The sequence below is a fragment of the Dipodomys ordii genome, unplaced genomic scaffold, assembly GCF_000151885.1.
Source record: "Dipodomys ordii isolate 6190 unplaced genomic scaffold, Dord_2.0 Scaffold165, whole genome shotgun sequence".
In the NCBI taxonomy this organism is placed as follows: domain Eukaryota; kingdom Metazoa; phylum Chordata; class Mammalia; order Rodentia; family Heteromyidae; genus Dipodomys; species Dipodomys ordii.
The window spans coordinates 904838-923753 of record NW_012267381.1 but is presented as its reverse complement, the minus strand read 5'-3'; the positions used below and the strand labels follow the sequence as shown (position 1 = coordinate 923753).

At 43.1% G+C, this 18916-nt stretch overlaps 1 protein-coding gene across 2 annotated transcripts in view; it reads right to left on the bottom strand.

The window, feature by feature from the left end:
- The window catches only part of March10 (membrane-associated ring finger (C3HC4) 10, E3 ubiquitin protein ligase), an 84334-nt gene extending 66385 nt beyond the window's left edge, over positions 1-17949 (bottom strand). For both annotated transcript variants that reach the window (XM_013033265.1, XM_013033266.1), the window contains exons 1-2: positions 17860-17949; positions 7107-7220 (exon numbers count right to left, since the gene is read on the bottom strand). In XM_013033265.1, the coding sequence (XP_012888719.1) occupies positions 7107-7220; positions 17860-17949 (204 nt within the window). The remainder of the gene's footprint in view (positions 1-7106; positions 7221-17859) is intronic.
- Between the last annotated feature and the right edge of the window lie 967 nt (positions 17950-18916).

Genomic DNA, 18916 nt, shown 5'->3' with positions numbered 1-18916 from the left:
AAGAAATGGGAAGGAAAAAACATCTAGGAAGAGGAACCAATTTGAGAGGAGATGCTGCATCCAGTCTCTTGAGTCTTGAAGGGCTCGTAGGGACACTCAGTGGGGAAGAGATGTGCAGCTAAAATGGTAAACAAACTCAGAGGAGAAGTTCCCACAGATCTGCACTTGTCCAGCCTGTGGGCTGCACATTCTCTCTCTATGACGTTTGAGTCGGGTTGAGACGAGGTGTACAGAGCCGCCTTTTTTACCCAGGTGTGCCTGGAGGGCTCTGGATCTAAGCTAGAGTCAAGAGGGTGACAACCACCACACCAGGTGTGAGAGATGACTCACAACCTGCCAGGGTGGGGCCTTCAGCCGTTAGAACCCACAGCAGCCCGCGAGTGTGAGTGTGTGTGCCGCCTCCTCTGCACACAGGCCCGGCTGGAGCTGGGGGCAGGGGAGGGAGGAAAAAAGGTGCCCCTCCCCCCGCTGACAATGGACCAGTCAAAGTTAGAGAAGATGAAAAGTATGACTCATGGAACTCAGATACTACATCCCAAGCATAGTTCAGGGGTGTCAGCAGGTTGACACTGACAGATTATTAGGCGATGAACACTTTCTTCTTTGAAAGAGGAGAAAGGGAAGGTTTCACAGGAAGAATAAGCAGGTGAGTCATGCAAATTATACCCAGATCGCCCAGAGACACAAGATGCAAATGGTGCTAAGCTTCCTGGACAGCTCAACCAGGGGCCAGCCAGCATCTCCCAGGAACTGCAGGATGCAAAGTATGAGCTATGGATTAGGCAGGCCCCAAACAAAACCCTTTCCTCACTCCTGGACTTGCTTTGTGTACTTGACCATCCTCAGGAGCATTGTCGAAATATCAGCAATACTCTATATATCGACAAGTATTAATGTGACAGCCACTGGCCACTTATGGCCACAAACCTGAGTATGAGGAACATAACAATTGCAAGTCAGGAACTCTGTTTTAGATAGATTGATCGATAGATATAGATATAGACAGATAGATATAGGTAGATGTATAGATACATAGGTAGATACTTGTGCTAGTACTGGGGCTTGAACTCATGGCCTGAGGGAGCTGTCCCTTAGCTTTTTTGCTAAGGGACCTTGTTAGGAGCTTTACCTCTTGAGCCACACCTCTACATCTGAATTTGTCTAGTTAATTGGAGATAAGAGTCTTGTGGATTTCTCTGCCTGGGCTGGCTTCCAACTGAGATCCTTAGGTCTCAGCCTCCAGAGTAGTTTAGGATTACAAAGAAGAGCTACCAGCTTCATCTATCTATCTATCTGTCTGTCTGTATGTCTGTCTGTCTATCTGTTGCTGGAGATTAAACCCCAGGCTCCATTCAATCAAGCCCTCCACCACTTGAACCACACTTCCCAATCCCTACTTTTAATGAATTTGAGCCACATGTGGCTTTTACCACTGTACTGAACAGCATAATTCTAGACCTTTGCTTTCATGGATTATGGACCTTTTTAAAAAATATTTTCAGTTAAGCCACTGCAGGTTACAAGAAGACTTGATGTACATCTATCTGTCTATCTGTCTGTCTGTCTGTCTATCTGTCTGTCTGTCTGTCTATCTATCTATCTATCTATCTATCTATCTATCTATCTATCTATCTATGTTTATATTGGATTCTCATGGACTAAACAAAGTGTTTACATTGGGCATCAGCCTCCTCCTGGCTTGCTGGGAGGTTCAGATGACCTCACCAGTGTCAATATCACACAGTGAGCAAGGCTGGGGCACTGCCAGCTGCTTCTTGGTATCAGGTTCACTGCTTTCTTCCAGTGTAACCTTGGGTCCCTGTGACCTGTACGCTAAATATTTAGTTGCTTGGTTGCTGAGGGAGAATGGATGATAATACTATTCTTATCAGAAGAGGAAAAAGATGTTCTTGAAAAGCTGAGCGCTTATCTCTCTCTTAGTTCGCAGTGACAGCCTGGAGGCTGGTACATTTGGAACCCTGTTCCTTCCAGCAAGGATACAGGAACTTGGAAGACGAGAGAGGCTTGTGTAGCTTCTTTTCATCCCAGCTCGCAGCCTCCTCCGTCCTGGGCTAATTAATCACTTTCAGCATCTTCCATGGGAGGTGGCGGGGGGAGAGTCAGGGCTTCTGTACCTTCTCTATTAAGTTTTAAGGGGCTGAAATATCCTGGTGCCCCTGTAAATTGTGCCAGCTCCTCTAAGCAAGCAGCTGACCCAGGATTAGGAAGGTAGGAATGAAAGAAGGAAGGAGAGGAGGACAGAAGGGAAGGAGGAAGGAAGGAAGGTAGGAGTGAAGGGGCTTTCTAATTCAAGAGACCACTTTGTTTTATATGTTATTAATATATCCAGCTTCTAGTTGATAATAAAGCAGTAATGTTTATTTCCCTGTTAAATTCTCATCTCCTCCTTCTCTGTCTCCTTCTTCCTCCTCTTTTCTTTCCCTCTTCATCCTCTCCTCATTCTTTCCTCTTCCTCTCCTCCTCCTCCTTTCTTTCCACTGGGGTTTAACCTGTCAGGGCCTCTTTTCAGGACTGTTTGATCCATATTCTAGGTCTCTTTAACTTTAGGTTATTTTTTCCAGAAAAGGTTTCCTTCCCTACTACTCTCTCCACTAGGCTGGGATGTGATTCTCCCACGTATGCCTCCCTCATATGGAATTACAGAGGTGAACTTCCACACAAGCTAGTTTGATCAAAATGAACCTCACTCACTTTTTGCCTAGTTTGGTCTCAAATCACAATCCTCCCCAATCTCGGTCTCTTGAGTAAACTTACAGGCATGAGCCATCTCAGCCAGCCCTTAAATTCTAATCTGGTTAAATAGTCCTTAAAGCTGCATATAATCCTGAGTTAAATAGTCCTCAAAGCTGCATATAATCCTGAGAAGGGTGCACAACTAAGTTGCCCCCTGAGGTTGGATTTTAGAAATGTAACCATGGATGAGGTTGAGGCAAAAGAAGGTGTTGTAGAAACCCCAGCATCTGCTCTTCCACTTATACCTGTTGAAGCATTATTTGCAAGTAGGGGAGGACACCAAGACAATTGAGTTGTGATCTAATGCTGTATCTCACTTAGGAACCTCTGTCAGTCTTTCAACGATACCATGGAATAAGTCTAAGTATCTCCTTCACAGGAAACTAAAGTGTTTAGGAAGACAATGGTTTGCCTAAGTTCACACTGAAATGAGGGGCAGAGCTGGCCTTAATGAACATCTTCTATTATGCAAAGACACAAACTTAAAGTATGTAGGAGGTACCACTTTAAGCATCGGCTTGAGAGAGATTGCTTCGTGTTGGATTTATAGATCAGAAACACAACCTCTACGCCCACATCAGTCCAAGCCACTGGCAGGAGAAAGCTGGTCAGCCTACAAGGGCTGATGGGACATTTACCAGATCACCTGCATGCCCAGGGATCTGCTCTACCTCTAGAAAGGTGTCTGAAAAGAGATCTTGACATGGGAGTCCTTACTTTCTGTGAAAATACCTCCGTGTTCCAGTCAGAATTGTGACAATTTGAGTCTGGGTTGAGAAATGAACAAGTGATGAAAATTGTAAGACAAGTGTCAGAATTTGGTTGTGGCATGCTTCACAGGGTGACAGAGCAGTGAGAAAATTTCCATGCATTCAGCAATTTACTTTCCTATCAGCCACTCAATCAGGGGATAAACCTGCCTTCACAAATTGCAGGCAAAGCATTACTTAAGAGTTTTAGGCCACAGCATTCTCTGGAAGGAAATTACTCAGGGAATTTCTGCCCAGGGAAGGAGCTCTGGTTGGATTTGTACCATCTCATGAAAGCTGTATCTTTTTTCTGCCCCTCCCCCTTTTGTTTTTTGATTGGCTCAGGATGTTTTGCAACTCTATCACCCTGTGTGACATGTAATACACTGGGCTCTGGAAATGAGATCCATCTAGCCTGCTTCTCCTTTGGGAGATGGCTAGCTTCCTTATTTCCTATTTCTTTTCTTTCTTTTCTTTTTTTGCCACTCCTGGGGCTTGAACTCAGGGCCTGGGCACTGTCCCTGAGCTTCTTTTGCTCAAGGTTAGCACTCTAGCACTCGAGCCACAGCACCACTTCTGGCTTTTTCTGTTTATGTGGTATTGAGGAATCAAACCCATGGCTTCATGCATGCTAGGCAAGCACTCTACCACTAAGTCACATTCCCAGCCCCTTATTCCCTATTTCTGGGAAACTAAGTCTTAGGGAGGGGTCCATTCCTCCCTGGAGTTGTACACCCTGTCCAATGAGGTTTATTTAATAAGTTGTACATTCCCTCCGGAGTTGATATAAAAACTGGGCAGGCCAGGCTCTAATAGTTTAAGAACAACCAGATTTCTGTAGGAATGTGGGGAAGGGTCCAAATCAACCCATGAACGTTGAGGATTTTCATGCATCTGGTCTGCGTCTCCCCAGGGATTTTGGGTTCCATTCAAACCAAGCACAAGTTGGGAGGATTGAGCCAGGTAGTGATGATGGTGGTGTCTCACAAGCCTACAAATCAGATGGCTGTGGAGGGCACTGCACTTAAAGGACATCTGCCACTCTGCCTTTCTTTGTCCTCTCCGTGGGTGTCCAGGGGCAAACCCTCCAGTATCCTCCAAGAATATCGGTAATGACAAGGGTAAAACAGACATCTCTGATTTTACTGTGAACACTCTGATTTAGTCATTCATCCTGATGAGAAAGTGGGGCTTTGAAGGTACTTGTATAATCAAAGTCCAGTTTTTACAAAAAACAAACAAACTGAGATTGTGTAAGCAATGTTTTCAAACTCAGATGTGTCGAGGAACAGTGGCATAATGCAAACATAAAACCCAAACCCTTATAGTTTAATAGAAATGACCACTTTCCATGAAATTTTTGTTATTGTTTTGTGTTGGGTAAAAGTTGAAAATAAATGAAGCATTAGAAAATCAGATCTAATCAGTGATTGTAGAAGATTTTGTACAAACTACATGTACAGTTGTGGTCTTTGTCTGGGAATGGTTTAAGTGTCTGTATGATGATGATTGAAAGAAAAAAATTTATAGTGGGAAGAAGATAATTGTAGGACTCTGACATCAGCTTGTCACAAACATCAGTGGAGAGGAGTGTTAAAGCGTAAGTCTAGAACATTCCCAATGCACATATGCTACCAAGTGAAAAGTACACAAATCTGCACAAAGACAGAAGAACCCAGCTGCCCATTTGTTTCATAATTCCAGTCCAGGAAGATTACTACATGCTGCTGGTTGACTTAAATTACATTATTATCTGTCCTTGATGTTTGTTTCTAAGTGTTAGAATTTATCTCAGTGTTCAGATGTGTTATTCTAGCCAAACCAGACTTAATTTTGGGGTTAATCTCACTCCCTATGCCTAATCAGAAGCAGGTATTATATTTAGTCCTTGACTAACAGGAAAAGAGCCAGGTGACATGCTCTTCTTGGCTCCGTCAATATTGTGAGATGCTCTCTTTCACCTTCAGACTCTAGGTGGAATATTTTATTGTGTGATTTTTATATCCCTTAATAGGGAGTATATATCTCTCCCAGGGATACATCTACATCCATAAACATCAATCACTGGTGTTTTTAAGGTCCTCTGAACATTAAATAACCACAGTGAGAACATCCTGGATTAAAGAAGAAATCTCAACCAGAACTTGATTGATATCAGGTATCCAAGATCTATCTCAGGGATCCAGGCCACTGATAGGAAAGAGCGAGTTCCTCCTCTAGAGTCTATTTCAGGCATAAAATATTAAGTAAGAATTCATAAGAGGCACACTACTCATCTTAAATCAATTCACCATGCTAGCAACCAAGGTTGAATGCAATTTGTGGTCTTTAGCTCTTATGCAGGAGAGAAGTAAAATTCTTAGATGGACCAGATTTTAAATGTGAAATATGACTGAATAGCTCCACAGTTCAAAGCATCACCTTCTTAGAGGTCAGCCTGCCTGGATGGAATCCCTGCCTGGGAAATCTTAGGCAAGGTTATTTAACTTCATCAGGCCCAGTTTCCTGATCTGTAAAATGGGGCAGATAGATAGATACATAGATAGATAGCTATATATATATATATTTATGAGAATTAAATAAGCTAACACATATAATGTGCTTAGTATATTGCCTGGAATCCAATAATAATAATTATTACCATCACCTATTGATATAGTATTACATAGTATTTGTTGTTATCAAGATCCTAGGTAAAAGGATTTGAATTATTTTAAAAAATTTAAATAATTTCCAGTTTTTACACAATACAGTTATCAGTGCATTTTATTCTCATTCTCTTTCTCTCTCTCCCTCCTCCCCTCTCTCTTTTAAAGCAGTCCTGGGGCTTGAAGTCAGGGCCTGGGCACTGTCCCTGAGCTTTTTTGCTTAAGACTAGCACTCTACCGCTTGGGCCACAGCTCCACTTCTGGCTTCAGAAAAAAGTTAATTTGAGATAAGAGAGTCACAGAACTTTCTGCCTGGGGCTGGCTTCAAACTACAACCATCAGATCTCTTCCTCCTGAGCAGCTAAGATTAGAGGTATGAGTCACACTCTCTTTTGCAATAAAAATTAGACCCAACCACCTTGGACCTTAAGCCATACACATGATGTTGAACTTGACAAGGCCTCTTATCCTTAGGATAAAAGCATTCCAGCGTGGCTGAAGTGCATAGTATCTTGTATCATGGATGTCAAGCCCTTTATCCACAAGGGGGAAGCCTGAGGCCTGACCAAGGCGAGGTGAGGAGGTCACATATGGGGTATGGTGGGTGGAAGGGAGCTCCAAGATCAACCTTTCCTTACCTCTCCTTGCTTTGACCTTTAACATTCTCTAACACCTTGTGGGGTTTTGTTTGTTTGTTTTGTTTTTATGCTGGTCCTGGGGCTTGAACTTAGAGCTTAGGCCCTGTCCCTGAGCTTCTTTTGCAGTTTATGAGACTCATGTACTTTCCTGCTTAGACTTGCTTTGAACAATTATCCTCAGATTTCAGTGCTCTTGAGTAGTTAGGATTACAGGTGTGAGCCACTTGTACCCAGCTAACACACACACACACACACACACACACACACACACACACACACACCAGCAGCAGGAGACTGCCTCTCAGATTTCTCCATACCTGTTTAGAAGATGAACTGCTTGAATGCCAGGATCTCTCATTTGTGTCTTGTCCCCAAAACTGATCTCGTTTCTTCTCACTTGGTTCTTTTCTTTCATGTCGTCTCAAACAAGCCTAGGGAACAGAAACACTGATTTGTCTTTGGTCTACGAATAGTTTGTTAAACATTAGGCTTAACTCCACTTGCAAAGAACATGAGATTAATGATACCCATTTCCAAGAATTCACCAAGTATTTTGGATTAGATTTCTCATCAATGAATCCAAACAAACAACATAAAAGATATATTTTTTCAATGCTGGCTCCTGAGAGTTTAAAATCCATGGTTGCTTGGTCCTGTGGGCTCAGGCAGAGCATCATGGCAGCAGAAATGTGTGGGCAGAGGAGATTCATCACCTCATGGCAGACAGGAAGTGGAGCATGAGAAAGGAACTCGGGACCAGGTATCACTTTCAAAGACATAGTCCCAGTGACCTGCTTCTCCCAGCTAGCTCTCCTTCCCAAAGTTTCTACCACTTCTCAAAACAGTATCACCACATGAGTGTTACCAAATGTAAAAACCAAGAATCACCATCCCTTTCTTTTGCCTAAAATGCCTGCCACTGCTTTAAGTAAATTCAGATGATAAGTACACTCAGGGGCATCTGGTCAAAAAGTCATCTTCTCAGGGAAGGTTATACCTAATACATTGTATTAGTTTCTCCTTTCAGCCTCTTGAACTTCTTCCAACTTACAGAAGAATTTCTATACTTGATAGCTTTAGCATATACCGTTCCCTTTGCTAAGAATAACCACCCTAAGATGTTTGTTTGGTCAATCCTGTTGATTACTAAGAAGCAACTCATGTCAATCCCCTTTAGCTTTCCTCAACATACTACTCTTCTCTGGGCTGAATTAATTGCTGAAGAAGCAGTGCATAGCAGTACCCATCCTATATCTGCATTTTAGAGTCCTATAGTTTCAGCTGCCCATGCTCAATCTTCATCCAAAAACATCAAATAGAAGATTCTAGAAACACAAAGTTCATAAATCTCAAACTTTGTACCATTCTGAGCAGCAGGAGTTAATCTTACTTGGTTTCACTACCAGATATAACAATATATAGGGTTATTATTATTTATAGTATCAGTATCCACTAAGGGCTCTGAATGTATCACCTATGGATAAAAGAGAACTAGCATATATTAACACAAGCAAATATACATAACCTGAGCTCTAAGTTTTATACTGTATAACTATTTATGCTATAGTTAGTTGGCTTAGTTTTTTAGCCCATTCTTCCTGCTGATCAGTGAGCATCCTACCTTTTGAAAAATACCCTAGGCACCTGGCACTTAATATTAGTTGAATTATATTTTTCCTTTGGCATAAAACATCACTCCTTAAGTACAAAATAATTTTTAAAAACAACCCAAATAATTTCCCCATCTTCCTTAGCTAATTAAAATAAAATCTGGTACCCAATATTTTTCCTCCAGTATGAAGACTGAACAATGTTCTAAATAGTACTCAAGTACTCCTAAATAGTAACATTTCCTGGGAGTATTTTCAATGATCTAATTCACCATTTTTTCCCCAGTCCTGGGACTTGAACTCAAGGGCCTGGTTGCTGTTCCTGAGCCTCTTTCATGCTCAAGGCTAGTGCTCTACCATTTGAGTGACTTTGGGCTTTTTCTGAGTAGTTTATTGGAGATAAGAGTCTTATGGACCTTCCTGCCCAGGCTGGCTTGGAACCACGATCCTCACATCTCAGCCTCCTGAATAGCTAGGATTACAGATGTGAGCTACCAGTGCCCAGCTCTAATTCACCTTTGATCTAACAGGGTCAAGTTCTCTATGGTCATAGTAAAGAAAATTGGGCAAAGATCAACATTATATTGTCACTACAGTAGACTTGCCATCTTTCCCTTTCCTAGCTGAGTTAAGACAGGAAAGATTTCCTGGGCTGCTTTTTTTTTTTTTTCCAACTTCTGTTAGAAAAGGCATTTCCCTCTGGGATGTAGGAGGACTTAATAGAATTTCACACTACAGGGAAAGCCCATAAGGTTATGATCCCAAGGTTAAGAATAGAAATGACCAGATACTGCAGAATAGTAACTACCCAGAATTGGGAACAGTTAGTCATGCTGAGCTTCACAACTGAATTGCAGGTGAAGCCTGGGCCTCTAGCTTGTTCAAACAAGCGATCACCTGTGGTCTGTGGAATCCTGGATACTGGTAGAACGATGCTGATCTATCTGCCTTGTTAGTAAAGGGAGAACCCTCCAAAACTGTTTGTTTCTCTGCCTTGCAGCACATTTAATTTCAAAAAATATGTTACACAGATAGTAAATCACTTCAATAAATACTGAGCTGTGTTTGTTTCCATAACATAAGCAAGAAATATCCAAGAGTAGTAGACAGTAATGGTAACAAATAAGTACAAGAAATAAACAACACAGAATAAAGCAGCCAAGGTGAATCTAAAGAGCTTTAATAGTTTAACAAAATAGGAGCCCCATTTTGAGCTATTCCTCCGCCATGATGTCAAAGCAGAGCTGCGTGTGGAGGGCTGTTTCCTGGCAGATGTCTGTGTCACCTTAACCTACTCGCTTGAAAGGCAGATTGTGGCTGGGCTGAAAGTGGAGGAGCCAGTGTGAACAAATGTACACAAGACCAAGGCAGATTTTGTGGGATGAACCGAATTTTTGTGGGCTGAAAATTTTTTTTAGAAAAAAATTACCTCCAAGAATGCATACAACTTAAATATGTGTATATATATTACGCAAAGGGGTGGAAGAATAGATTGGTTTATACCATTGAGGGGGAAGGAGAGGGACAGTAATCTTTCTCTTCCGGTTCCTTTTTCTTCCTTCCAGATTACTGGGACAAACCAACAAGTTGGCAAGGCAGGTTCTTACTCATTTTTGTCTTAAGACAGCTGAGTGACCTTCATATAAATCAAACATGAATCCTCTCAAAGTTATGGCTCTGCTGACAAGGAATACAAAACAGAACCACCAGACATCCAGTCCTACAAAAAGCTGGCCATGTCCTCCTGGGGGTGGGGTGGGGTGATTTTCTTAGTGAATGAGTTTTTGTTGTTAATGATGATGTTACTCTGTGGGAGAGGGATCCTGAAGTGATCAGGCAGACTTTTGGCCCCAGAGCTGATGGATTGGTCATTCACAACCACTTGTGGCTTCCTTCCCCTTTGATTCCATGTGTCAGTCTTTAGAGGAATCCATTAAATGAATGTCTGGTGTGTGGCAAGACCATCAGAGGGCAGTCTTGGAACTAAAGGCTTCGGGTAACTTGGTATTTCTTCCTTCTGGGAGGAGCAGGTCTTTCTCCTAGGGGTCTCCCTTGGTGGGCTCCCTGCTCTGCCACACCAGCTCGTGCCTCTGAGGACAGCACACGCAGCCAGGCTGCGCAGAAGCTTCCACAGTGGGGGCAAACTGCAGAATGTGCATAGCTGCCTGCGGGGGATGGCGTGGGCTTCATGACTCACTGCAACTCAATCCTGATAAACACGACAAACCCCAGCCCTGCCACTTTCTAGCACTGAGTCCTTGGGCAAGATAGCGTCATGGAGAGTCATCTGTAATAAGATAAAGACGTCTCTGTGTAGTGAGACTGTTTCTCTTGTCAGTCATGTTAGCAGTGACTGGCCCATGGTGAAGGTTCAGTAAAAGGTTCCCATGAGCATCACCATCACCACCACCACCACCATCAGCAGCATCACGCAGTTTTTAGTCCAGCATGGTTTACTTCCATTTCTAAAATCACCCTTTGCCAAAGCATGTGACCATGATCTTGTTCCTAGAAGAAAGAGCCTTTCTGTCTGAGTCTGAGAAACACTCTTCCTCTGTAATGAGAAGTCTGTTTCCCATCCCCCAAATCCCCCAGGCAGCCAGGGTCTCTCTCCTGCACGCAGTGATTCACCGTCCCACTGTAAGACACTTTTTCTTTGGATGACAGCTTTCTGAGCCCACAGTTGTACTCAGAGGTTCTTTTTTAATTACCAGTACGCTCCTTCCAATCATCCTCCTGACTCAGGATGACTTAAGAAGTCACGTGTGAGTGGGAGAAAAATGAGGAAGGGGATAACAAGTTTGACAAGAAATGTACTTACTACCTTGTGTCACAGTAACCCCTCTCTACCTCACCTTGACAAAACAAATTAAGTAAAAAAAAGTCATATGTGACTGTCATGACACATGCCTGGGGTCCCAGCTTCTCAGGAGGAAGAGGTAGGAAGATCAAGGTCCAGGGCAAGCCCCAGCAAAAGAGGGAGACCCTGCAGCAGAAACAAACTAAAACGGCAGGAAGACTTGGATGTGCCTCAAATGCCTGCCAAACAATTGAGAGGTCCTGAGTTCAAACTGTTCCAAAAAAATAAAAAGAGAAGTATGTGTCACAGGAATACTCCCCAGCTGCATGGTTCTGCTATACAAGAAATCATCATAAAAATGACCCAACTTTATACCTCAGTCAATAACAGCATCTAAAGACAGTCATTATTCTAACCTTATAGGCATTTGGGGAAGTTACCATCAACTTCGATTATTGTTTTTGTTGTTGTTTTGATCTACCTCAGAGTTTGGGGTTTTCATTACCCTTGGTAACATTATTAAAGTCCATTGGTTTTAAGAGGTAAGAAATTGAAGGCATAATACAATTTGACATGGGGTTCCCCTCCATTGGCTGTGAAGAATACAGGCATCGGTACTGCAGAGGTGAACCACTAAGAGAATCCTCTCCCTAATTTCTCTGGGGAGGGAAGTTGAATTACAGGTCAAGAATCTCTCATCTGAAAGATCAAAGTGTCTCAGAGTTTGGATTTCTTTTTCCAGATTTTGGAATATCTGCTTCGGTTTCACAATTTGCTAGCTTGACAATGAGATCCAAGTCTAAACACAGAATTTGTTTGTTTTTATATACTTAGTCATACAACCGAAAGGTAAATATACAATATTTAAAGAATTTTTTCTTCTTTCTTTTCTCCCTTCCTTCTTCTTATTCTTCCTCCCTTCCTTCTTCCTTTTCTTTCCCTCCCTCCTTCTCTCTTTTGTCCTTCCTTCCTCCTCCTTTTTGTTTCCTTTCTCTTCTTTTGCTTTCACTCTTTCTTCTTTCTGTCAAGTATTTGGATTTGACATTGTTTTCATATCAAACTTTTTCCATTTGCTGAATTTGGCTCCTGAAATCCTACATGTCTTTCACTAATATTTTTAAAAAATAATTTTGTGCTTAAATTTTGCTGGTGTGGAATTTTCTACTTGTGACATCATGTTGGTGCTCCAAAAAAGTTGGGTTTTAATTTAGACTTGTTCAACTTGTATCTCTCTCCCTCCCCTCCCAAACCCTTGCCACCTGGTACAAAGTCACCTATCATGTCCTTGAATAGATTTGTATCGTCATGTTTAGTTGTTTGATCTGCACTTGAAAGAATCAAGATGAATAAGTGCCATGAAATGAAACCAATTTGAACACATTTGATAGATTATAGAAAATTGCTCTGAAATGCCAAGTGTAATCTTTCCCTCCAGCTTTCCAGTGGACATTAATGCCTAAATTCTTCTTTCAGTTACATAAACACATTTGCCAAAAAAGTAAAAAACAAAAACCAACAACAACAACAACAAAAAATACCCAAACCCACAACTATGCAGCATGAACACCCTTGAAGGAACAGAGCCAAATTCTGAGATAGCATATAATTATATACTAGTTACCAGATTCTGAAATAGCATGTAATATGCCAAATAGATGTTTATTTCCTCTTGTTTTCTCAAAAGGGTCCCACCCAGCTACTGAAAGTTGTATCAAAATAACCAGGGTAGGTTTGACCCTCTGCCACTAGTGCAGAGAGACCTGTAAAAGCCCTGCTAATTTGGTGCATACCAACCCTTGGTATATTTTAGGAGGCAGCAGGAATAGTTTACACTGGAGGTTTCTGAGGGCTTCAATTTGAGCCAGTTCATTAAAGGCAAGTGAAGAACAGGAAGGACTATGTGGCGATTGTCTATGATTTGGGAATCCTATGTAGTGATTAGGTCTTATGCTACTTGCACATGCTGAAGTGGGAAATCCCGGGTGCTATTCTCAGCCAATGATTTCTCTGAGAACGAGAGAGGGAAAAGGAAAGAGAAGAAAGGATGGGGGGAAGAGGAGAAGGGAGGAGGGGTGGAGAGTGAGCTAGGATTTCCATAGGAAGTAGGGGGCCAATGACAAACTCATTGACGACATAGAGAGTCAATATCTTTCCAATGCAAAGTCTGCCTTAGTAAACAAGCTACATACACATTGGTTATGTGTGATCTAAGTTACTGAGGAGTCACTGAAACATACAATTGATTTATTTTTCTTTTTCCTTGAGAGACAAGGTCTTGCTATGTAGCCTAGGCTGAAGGTCTGTAGGTGGCTTTGTTCTTTGGTTCTGAAGATGGAAGAACTTGAACACTTTTGTAGACTTAGTCAATAAAAATAAAGAGGGTCAAAGGCATGATAGATAAGAGGCCCATAGGTGGGAGAGCTAGGAGAGGGGTGGAGCCAAGATCTCAGCAAGGAGGAAGGTCACTCTATCCTGAGACTTGAGGGCTGGCCGAGTGTATGGCCTATGATGGCAGCAGAGGAGGTGTCTATTATGTTTCTACTTGCTGGCTTAGGTCTTTCCTTACACAGGAGGGGAACTTGTTAGAAGATTGGGGGATGGAGGTTAGAAGAATGGGAGGTTTAACAGTGATGATGTCCAAGGGAGCTGACGGACAAGGCAGTGTGTTGAAGCTAGTCTCATCCTTCGCTATTTCTTTCCTTCACAACTCTTCATCATTGATCAGCCTAAAGTCTGTTCTGCTTCTGTATCTTAGGTTTGGCTTGCATGCTACCAACCTGATCCAAGCCACCATGATCTTGCTCCTAAATTTTCATCTTAGTTTCCTCATGCATTTTCCTGTGTTTTTCTTGCCCTCTCCAGTCCGTTCCCTATACAGAATCCAAATTGATCTTTCACAAAAACAATCAGCTGGGCACTGGTGGCTCAGCTCACATTTGTAATCATAGCTAGAGGATCATGGTTCAAAACCAGCCCAGGCAGAAAGTCCCGGAGAGACTCTTATCTCTAATTAACCACTCAAAAACCTGAAGAGGATCTGTGGCTCAAAGTAGTATAGTGCTAGCATTAAGCAAAAGCACTCAGGGACAGAGCACAGACCCTGAGTTTAAGCCCCATGACTGACAAACAACAATAACAACAAAAATTAATCAGCCAGGCACCGGTGTTTCATGCCTGTATTTCTAACTACCCTGGAGGCTCGAGTTTTAAGAATCACAGTTTGAAGCTAGCCTTGACAGGAAAGTCTGTGAGACTGTCATCTCCAATAAACTACCAAAAACTACAAAAAAGCTACAAGTGATGGTGCACTAGCCTTGAGAAGAAGCTCAGACCAGACAGTGCCCAGGGTCTGAGTTCAAACCTCAGTTTAGGCACATGCATGCACGTGCGCACGAGCGCGCGCGCGCACACACACACACACACACACACACCTAAACCAAGTTACACCACTGTTCATCTTGTAAAATCATCCAATAATTCTCGTGCTAAGAATCAAAGCTATACACAGAGCTTTGTCTATTGGGCCCTATGGAGCTCACTCTCCACACCTTCCCTTGATGAATGCCTTTCAGCCACTCTGGTCTTTTGTTTACTCCAAGGCCCCTGTTCAGCTCCTGCCTCAGGGTCTTTATATTTGCTTTCCTTCCTGGGATGCTTTTGGCAGGCTCTTTCTTGTTCTTCACTTCTGAGGACGAAGGTGCTTCCTCAAAAGAAGTGTATCTAAAGGGGCACTGCTCTTACTCTCACTACCTGTTTTGTTTTCCTCATCTGTGTACCAGAAACTACATTACTCAGCTTTCTGCTCCTGTAACGAATGCCTGAGATAAGGTGACTTAGAGAGAGGAAATCTTTATTTTGGAAGTTTGACTATGACCAAGTGCTATGACTGAACGAGTCTGTTATTTTGGACCTGTGACATCACAGTACATTAAGGCAGGAGCTACAGCAAAGCCATTCACCATTCTGTGGCTGAAAGGAAGGAAGGAACGAAAGAAGGAAAGGAATGAAAGTAGGGAGGGAGGGAAAAAGAACAAAAAAGAAAAAAAGGAAAGAGTGTGAGCCTAAATGTCCACTCTCTCCTTTTGAAGACATGCCTCCAGTGACCTAAGACTTCTCATTAGTCCCCACCTCTTAAAGGGTCCACCACATTATCAAGCTGGGGACCAAGCCTTTAATACACAGGATTCTGAAAGACACTGAGATCTGAACCAGAGCAATAATTAAAATTATCTCTTATTGCCAGGAGCCAGTGGCTCATGCAGAATCTCACACCTGTAATTCTAGCTACTTAGGAGGCTGAGATCTGAGGATCATGGTTTGAAGTCATCTCGAGCAAAGAAGTCCATGAGACACTTACTTCCAATTAACTACCAAAAAAGCTGGAAGTGGAGCTGTGGCTCAAGTGGTGGCACACTAGCCTTGAGCATAAAAGCTTAAGGACAGTGCCCAAGCCCTGAGTTCAAGCCCAGGTGTGGCACACACACACACACACACACACACACACACACACACACACACCCCTATTTTATACTTATGCATGCTGTTTTCTTCTCAAGCTTAGAATAAGAATTTCATCAGAAACGGGACCTTGTTCAGCACATGGTAGGCGTTTCAAAAACTACACATTGGTTGAATGAATGAAAAGGAAGTGTTGAAAACCCGACTGAGATTAGAAAATAAAACTGCAGTGGTAGTAAGCCACAGAGTTGTGAGGTTTTCTTCAGGTGGGCCTATACTAGGGCTTAAACTCAGGGCCTGGGCACTGGCGCTGGGCTTCTTTTGCTCAGGCTAGTGTTTTACCACTTGAGCCACAATGCCACTTCTGGTTTTTTCTTTATAATTTATTGGAGATGAGTCTCACAGACTTTCCTAATTAGGCTGGCTTCAAACCAGATCTCAGCCTCCTCAGTAACTAGGATTACAGCCCTAGTCCAGCTAAGACTGATTTTCCTAAATATTCACTCTAGAGTCAATTTCAAACAGTTATTTCCAAAAGACCATGTCAGCTGGCAGAGGTATCTTTGTGAAAAGCAAATGGACTCCCAGGGAGACCAGTTCCTATACTGACATTCTCGTTTGTCTTCTACAGATTTCCTCAGAGATTTGTTGTTGTTGTTGTTGTTGTTGCTTCTTGGTGCCAGTCCTAGGGCTTGAACTCATGACCTAGGTTCTATCCCTGTGCTCTTTTGCTCAGGGCTAGCACACTACCATTTGAGCCATAGCTCCACTTCTGACTCTTTTGGTAACTAACTGGAGATAAGAGTATCATGGATTTTCTAGCACAGCTGCCTTCAAACCATGATTTTCAGATCTCAGCCTCCTGATTAGCTAGGATTACAGGTGTGAGCTACCAGTGCCTGGTTTATAATTTTTTTTGTTATGTGTTTTTGTTTTCTTGAGGCTTGAATGAAAGGGTCTAGGCACTGTCCCTTAACCTTCTTTTGCTCAAGGGAACACTTGATCATTTGAGCCACAGCTCCACTGAGATTTTCTGAAGTTTTCTAGTCTTCTTGGATGTGGGATGGCAAGTTGTGGGAGGAAAAGAGCTGACTCCATTTCCAGCTCCAAAGTAAACCTGTATCACACAGGTGAAGTCAGGTTACAGAGCTACGTCTGGTTTCCTTGGTGACCCGGGAGAGGTTGGGTTATATTTGAAATTGCTCGGAAGGAAAGAAAGCCTGCTAACAGCAGATCTGTGTTCTCCTTAGAGACGGAGCACGTTTTGATTCTCCACCAAGGCTCAGGAGGACGTGCCTCCTTGATTGGTGAGGGCTGACAGACCTCGGAGGCCAAGCCGACCTCTGGCAGGAGGGTGCTGAGTGACACCTTCCATCTGCTCCCAGAATCCCACAACCCAGTCAGGCAAGTTTGTCCTATGCCAGCCCCAGGTAATCGCATCATGACCCTGCAGGCGCTAGGGCTGCGTTTGTTTTTGCATGTAAATATGGTAACCATGGAGACGAAGAGTTGAGCTTCCTGTCCAATGTACTTGCCACCTTTCTTGGGGGAGGGAGAGACCCATGACAACAGAAGAGAAGGCTGTTTTATAAATGGTGGGGATAACTAAGTTAACCTCTTAGTGGATGAACTTCTTGGTTGGTCTGTCATATTGGAACCTTAATGTCATTTGTGGCCAATGTCTGTGTGCCAAACACTTTGAAAAGAAAAAAAGGTTTATCTCATTTAGTTTTCATGATAGTATTATGAAGTGAGTACTGTTAAACAATATCATTTTACAGATGAGGACACTGAGACTCAAGAAAGGTGACGTGTCGGGTGCTGGTGGCTCACGCCTATAATCCTAGCTACTCAGGAGGCTGAGATCTGAGGATCGCGGTTCAAAGCCAGCCCGGGCAGGAGAGACCGTGAGACTCCTATCTGCAATAAACCACCAGAAAACCGGAAGTGGCGCTGTAGCTCAAGTGGTAGAGCACTCGCCTTGAGCTGAAGAGCTGAGGGACAGTGCCCAGGCCCAGAGTTCAAGCCCCACGACCGACAAAAAAAAAAAAAAAAGAAAGAAAGGTGAAGTGACTTTCCATGGTCACTCCAACTAGCAAGTGGTGGGTTGGGAGGTTTTAGAAAATGTTGATTGCTTATCACAAACTCAGGCTGCATTCTGAAGGCTAATGCTGGGAGACAAATCTTGCATTCTGCAATTACCTGATATTCAGAGTCCACCTTATGTTGCATGTCCCGAAGATACTGAACATCACTGACAAACTTCTGCCTGTCCCTTGCTTCATGCAACATGATTCTTAATCCCCGACCTGCATTGGAAAGAAAAAGAATTGTGTTATGACAGACTCCTTTGTGGCTTTGCCTGTATTCAGAGTTCATTGAGTATAATTGCTTTTATTCTCTTATTAATCCGATCTCCATTGTTTGAAAGGTACAGATGCGCCTTTCAGACCGAAGGGGCTACTTGAGTTGGCGTTACAGCCCTTACAATCCTCCTGTTCCAGGCATAAATAACGCAGTCACCCCATCAGCCAGCTTCAGTGAGCCCTTCCTCCTCTTCACAAGGAGTCAGGCTGACAGACACCTGGCTCCGAAGCAGATCCACCACAGGATGGGAAAGCAAACCCTGGGCCCTAGCTAGGTTAGCAATGACCCGATAGATAAGCTCTGGGTTGCTTAAATTCATGGATGCAACAGATTAGGCACTACTAGGCACTTGTCCAACAACTGGTAGGGCAGACTCGGTCCCTGCCCTTGAGTTGCTTGCAGCCTGACATTAGATGAGTGAACCCTAACAGTCAATAAGGGCCATCGAGTAGAAAGATAGGGTTCTTTGTTGTGGGTTCCCATAACTTGTCTGGAGGGGTTGGGCAACTTCCCTTAGGAAACGGTACTGGGCTTGATAAGACAGAAGCTAGGGAAGAAGTGGGCCAGAGAAGACAGCAGGTGTAAAGGCTTCAGGCCATGAATGGGAGGTGGGCGGCAGGACAGGGGAAGAGGGAAGGCAGTACCAGAAGGGTTGGGGGTGTGGCAGCAGCACCGCTTATGGAGGGCCTTGAAGATTATGATTGGAAATGTTATCCTTTTACTGAAAGGTTCTATTTGGAGGTTTTCAAAGACCCACAGTTGTGGATGGGGTGGGGGGGGGTGGAATAGAACTTGAAGTGAGAATGCCACTGGAATATATGTTAGCCATTCAGATATGATGATGATCAGAAAAGGGGCTGAGGTGGAAGACAGGGAAGACAAGATGCAGAGG